The sequence below is a fragment of the Suricata suricatta genome, chromosome 15, assembly GCF_006229205.1.
Source record: "Suricata suricatta isolate VVHF042 chromosome 15, meerkat_22Aug2017_6uvM2_HiC, whole genome shotgun sequence".
NCBI classification, from domain to species: domain Eukaryota; kingdom Metazoa; phylum Chordata; class Mammalia; order Carnivora; family Herpestidae; genus Suricata; species Suricata suricatta.
The window spans coordinates 60,010,317-60,016,316 of NC_043714.1; the positions used below are offsets into that span (position 1 = coordinate 60,010,317).

Genomic DNA, 6,000 nt, shown 5'->3' on the forward strand with positions numbered 1-6,000 from the left:
CTTCACAGTAGACTTGTGAAGTCTGAGAGTTCAGATTCTCTTCTCTCTCAGACAAGCATGACTGGCAGAAAACCGCGAGCAGAGCGATCATTCTCTGTGGCCTGTTCGTCCGCTCCAGTTCTTAGCAGCGAGGCTTCGAAAGTCACTACGAAAGCCAGTTCTGGTCAGAAAAGTGTGCATGGATCAAAAACATCAAGGCAGACTAAGGAATCAAGGTCACAGAAACACACACGGGTAAAGATCTGTTTCCTGTCTCTTAGTTCTACATGGGAAGAAATTCCTTTATTTAAAATGCATTTAAAATGCATGTCTAAAAATTTTATGAATGGAATCAAATGGTATCTGTAATGTACTTTAAAATAATCCAACATAAGAAAGATATTGGAGAAGTGGGCAGAGGTATAAATGAAATTAGCCACAAATTGATCCTTATTGAAACTGTTTGATATATTGAGATAGTGATTCTCATAAAATGTTCTGTCTACTTTTCAGTGTTTGAAATTTTACATGATAAAAAATACATACACCCCATGTATATCTCTACTGTGTGTAGCCTTTACACTGAGGTTTCATTTAACAACTCATGATTCGAATTCCTCTTAATATACTCCAGTCATTTCTTCCTAAAAGGTGTCTTATTATATGTGTGACCATATAAATGTTCCAGATCCCTTTTTTTCCTCAATTGTCTTGTCTCAATAAACTTACCTTTTTCACAGAGTTACAGTGTAATTCATACAACTCTAAAGATGCAATACACGTGTACCTTTTCAAGAACTATTAGTCATATGTTATGTTCTCTTTTAGATACTGAAAGAAGTAGTTACGGAAACCTTGAAGAAACACGGCGTTACCGAGACTCACGAATGTTTCGCTGCGTGCAGCCAACGCCTCTTTGAGATCTCCAAGTTCTATCTGAAGGTACAGTGTCTAATCTCCTAGCAGCAAAATTGAGGTCTTGATATTCCTATTTGACATAAAGTACATTAATAGCTTATAACTTATCAGATTTTTTTTTAAGTGGAGATAGAACAATTGGAACCAGTGGGGTGCCAGGGTGGCTTAGTCACTTGAGTGTCCAACTCTTGATTTCAGCTCAGGCCATGATATCACAGTCGTGGGATCAAGCCTTGCATTGGGCTCCACGCTGAGCTTGGAGCCTGCTTAGGATTCTGTTGCTCTCCCTCTGCCATTCCCTGTTTGCTCTCTCTCTGTCTCTCTTTCCCCCTGTCCCTCTCCTCTGCTGTCTCTCTCAAAAAAAATAAAATAAGGGGTGCCTGGGTGGCTCAGTCAGTTAAGCCTCCGACTTTGGCTCAGGTCAGATCTCACGTTCGTGGGTTCGAGCCCCGCGTCAGGCTCTGTGCTGACGGCTAGCTCAGAGCCTGGAGCCTGCTTCCAGTTCTGTGTCCTTCCCTCTCTGCCCCTTCCCCTCTCATGCTCTATCTCTCTCTGTATCAAAAATAAATAAAACATTAAAAAAAATTAAAAAATAAAAAATAGAAAAATAAAATAAAATAAAAAAGGAGAGAACAATTAGAGCCAAAATATTCTATACATGACTTATTTGAGTTTTGTCTTCATAACTACATTTTAACGGGTGTCCTCTGTATCTCCCTAACAACTTAAGTTGATAATAAGCTTCAAAACATGTTTAATTAGTAATTTTAGCATGTAGTAAAAAAGGCAACGACGATGAGTATCCTAACACCCTGTTTCTAGTTTTGGATCTGCTCGCAGCTAGTCATGGGACACTGGACAGATCAGCCATGCAGATGATGCTTCTGCAAAACTGGATGGTGTTAGATTATCTCCAGTTTTAAGAGTTTCTGACTCAAGTCAAAGTTTTGCACGAGTTCCTGGTTAAAACTACAGGATTGGCCATGTGTATTTAATTCGCCTTCTTTTTAAAATCTCTCAAGAAAGACAGCATTAATGTACAAAAATAAAGAAACAAAGAGAGACAAAAAACCTATAGTAGTACGTTTAGTACGTTGTTGAATAAGACAGAGCCCACGGACGCCTGGTGTCACAGTTACACAAGTTTGCACCCCGCTGAGCCCCAGTGAGGAACAAATGACTTCAAGTGACATGGTCTCCGAGGTGCTTAGGCTTTGAAGATACCAGGTGTCGTGGAGAAAAGGAGCATGGTGCAGGCGGAGGAGCAGGGGATGGAGTAGAGACCCAGAAAGCGAACTGGGGAGCCTTGTCCCGCAGGTCCTCCTGCCGCAAGGGTAACTGCGTGGTATATTGCGTGGACTCCCCACGCCCAGCTCTGTGACAGTGCAGGCAGCAGTCTCTGCGGAAAAAAGAGTTAAAGGCCACAAGGAGAAGGCCAGCTGGCCTCCTAATCACCCTTGTAATGCCTCCAGACAGAGCCTCCAGTGTAATTTTATATCTCATTTTTAAATATGACTGGACCTCCAAGGTTTAGCAGGCTTTTGAGGCTATTCCAGTAAAGCGATATGAAAATGTAAAGGGATGAAGGGAACACTTAAGGGGCAGAAAGCTATAGAAACTTCCTAAAAACTATAACTCTCAAGGAGAAGATAATTGCATTCATAAAACTAGAACAGGATGCTGTTTCCAGAAACTATAGAACATGAAACCTCCTTGAAATTAAAAATGTGATAAAGTCAACCCAACAGAAATGCCGAACTGTTGAGATTAAGAAATATACCAGAAATTAGGGGCGCCTGGATGGCTTAGCTGGTTGAGCCTACAACTTCGGCTCAGGTCAGATCTCACGTTCGTGGGTTCGAGCCCCGCATCAGGCTCTGTGCTGACAGCTAGCTCGGAGTTTGGAGCCTGCTTCTGGTTCTGTGTCTCCTTCTCTCTCTGCCCCTCCCCCTCTCATGCTCTGTCTCTCTCTGTATCAAAAATAAATAAAACATTAAAAAAATTTAAAAAAACCCAAATATACTAGAAATTAGAATCAAATGATAAAAACAGGAACCATAAGATAAGAAAATGGGAGGTTCCTCAAAAAACTAAAAAAAGAACTACTCTACAACCCAGCAGTTGCACTGCTAGGAATTTAAACAGAAGATACAAAAATGCTGATTTGAAGGGGCACATGTACCCCAACGTTAATAGCAGCTCCATCAACTGCCAAATTATGTAAAGAGCCCAAATGTCCGCTCACTGATGAATGAGTAAAGAAGATGTGGTGTGTATATATATATACAATGGAATACTACTCGGCAATGAAAAGGAATGAAATCTTGCCATTTGCAACAACATGGATGGAACTAGAGGGTATTATGCTAAGTGAAGTAAGTCAGTGCGAGAAAGACAAATATATGCTGTCACTCATGTATGGAATTCGAGAAACTCAGAAGATGAGCATAGGGGAATGGAAGCCTCTTCAAAGCCGCTGTAAAGAGGATGAAGTTTAGCAGAACAAGGGAACTGAGTCAAAAACTAAGAACTGACCTAGGGAGCAGTTAGACCAAATCGGAGCAGGCTTTGGGAGAAAGGTGAAAAATTTTTAAAACTCTGAGAGATTATCCAGTGCATTTGAGTGTTTGGAAACAACTTGGCTGTTTGTACATTGAATCAGTCTATTGCAGCATTTGGCAGGGGACCTAGAATTACATGCATGACAAACTAAGCAAATGTAATTTAGCTACAGGATAGACAAAATGTTACAGGAGAGGAGAATTATAATACATTACTTAGCTCAAGACTGAACTGTATTGATGGAGGTATAATAATGCAAACACACGCTATTTATTCATCAAAAATGTGGTCCAGCAGTTACGGAGAGGAAGGGGAGGGGCTGGCAGGATTCAGACCCTCAACCTATTATCTTTATAACTCATAACAGCACTCATTACCTCTAATTCCAAAGTCAAAAAGTAGCAGCATCAGCATATTATTCAGAAACATGAAAGTATAAATAAGAGAAACAGCTAAAAAAACTGAATATGGCCATATTTCTTCTGGGAAGCATAACTTAGAGGTATAGCAGAAGACTGCTTTTCTTTTTCAATACAATTAGATTTTTTTTTTTTACTTTGTAATCTAATTTGGTATAATCATATTTTTTAAAAGTCAGAGATTTCAGTTTCCTTTTGTCTCAACAAAGAGTCATTCCCTCTGTGTTGTAGAATGAAATAGCTGGAAAGAAGAGAGAGAGAAGAGATTTTATCTCAAAAATAAACACTCAAAAATAAACAAAAATAAGGCTGTATGTTCATTTCCTGAGTACCAAAGCATTAGTGGATTCTCCTAGTCAAGGGTGGGGCTTAGATTTGGTCAGTGCTGCTGCGAATATGAGGTTAGAATGACAGATTTGTACATACATAAAATATATAGATATTTATATATGTTTATATGTGTTTTCCTGTTATCGATGTTAAAGCATCTTGATGCTTCAGGTAGAGCTAATTATAATCTTTTACTTTCATTTGTTTTTTTGTAATATTTCTCGAGTCACACTGATACTTGTAGAATGTTTTAGGATGATCTCAAGTTTATATAATTAATAATGACTTGATCTCTGTAATTTAATGTACAAATCATGACATGCTTTATTTGATTATATTTAGGATCTTAAAACTTCAAGAGGTTTATTTGAAGAAATGAAGAAAACAGCAAACAACAATGCTGTACAGGTAAATAACCTATTCCTAAGAAACTACATTCAATTAAGTTGCTATTTTATTTTACGGTAGCTGTGATGCAGTTATATATGCTGTAAGAACTCTCTTTAAATTACCTAATAATAGACTCATGGAAACAGCGTTTTTGAGTATTTACCAGGTTGCTCTGCTAACAGAAGAGTTTCTAAAAATGATGTTAAGAAAGAAAAAAATGTTTAAATAATCCAAAGAACTGGAAACATTAATCCATTTTGATTAGTTTTTAGAGTTTGGTTTAATTTCTTTCCAGTGACCCTTTGAAAACGTTTTGTTAAAAAAGTGAAAAAATAGAGCAGAATCTTGATTGTGTTCAGTGGAGACAATTCCCGTTCTCTGCAGTAGAAACCTTGCTTCAGTTTTCTTTTTCTCAGTCAGAAAATAAAATGTGTTTTTAAGATCAAATGTGTTTTAAGATTTTGACGTGCTACTTCTTATTTTAAATTCCTACCATACTGCTGTAACTTTTTCTGTCCCTTGTGTTTTCATGAGAAATAAACCATAATCATATTTTTTTCCTCCTAGGTGATTGAATGGGTATTAGAAAAGACAAGCAAGAAATAACACAGAATCTTTCTCTTTGGACAGTTATAATTTGGCCAGAACTATGTTTTTGGTTTTGTTTTGTTTTGTTTTTGTTTTTTGGCCAGAGCTGTTATTTACTACTTCCTTTCTTAGTTTGAAAATTATAAGCAAATTTCAAACTTTATTCATAGAATAGATGCTACATCTATAAATAATTTTATAAATATCCAATATTTATATAGTTTTGAGGATGCTCAGTTAAAGGTGCCTTAATTGTATACTTATTTTACAGTTTCAGTATATTTTAATTCTTAAGGTTAATATTTTTAAATATGTTTTTAAATATTTACTCTTGGTTATTTAATTATTTCAATAAATAGAAAAAGTTATTTCTTTCCTTTTGATAAATGTCTTTGTTGTCAGGCCTGTTCCAATTATTGACTCTCAAGTAAGACCTTGCCAGTGGCTTTTCTCATGTGACTCAGCAGCGTACTTTACTGGGCAGTTCCTGGCTTACAAAATATCGATAAAGAACTCACACGGGTGGCCGTCTTCTCTTACCCCTGCCTCGGGGCCACTGCTGTTGGAGCTGCTCATGTTTATTTGGGATTAAAAATGAAGAAGGGCACAAATTGTGGAAATAAGATAGAATGAAAATGACTAAGTAGAGACTCCTGGAAAACCAGGTCATGGTAGAAAATCTGGGAAATGCGGAAAATACAAAACAGAGTAAAAACAGATTCCAACATTGCCCCACTATCTCTAGGTAACCACTGTTAATACTTTTAAAGTATACATGTAATTATTTTTAAAATCTTTTAAAAGTTGGGGCCAT

At 37.2% G+C, this 6,000-nt stretch overlaps 1 protein-coding gene across 1 annotated transcript in view; it reads left to right on the forward strand.

The window, feature by feature from the left end:
* The window catches only part of MTBP (MDM2 binding protein), a 71,528-nt gene extending 66,101 nt beyond the window's left edge, over window positions 1-5,427 (forward strand). Inside the window, exons 19-22 of the mRNA XM_029923587.1 lie at window positions 12-234; window positions 808-921; window positions 4,551-4,616; window positions 5,166-5,427. Coding sequence (XP_029779447.1) covers window positions 12-234; window positions 808-921; window positions 4,551-4,616; window positions 5,166-5,204 — 442 coding nt within the window. The 3' untranslated portion in view covers window positions 5,205-5,427. The remainder of the gene's footprint in view (window positions 1-11; window positions 235-807; window positions 922-4,550; window positions 4,617-5,165) is intronic.
* The last annotated feature ends 573 nt before the right edge of the window (window positions 5,428-6,000 follow it).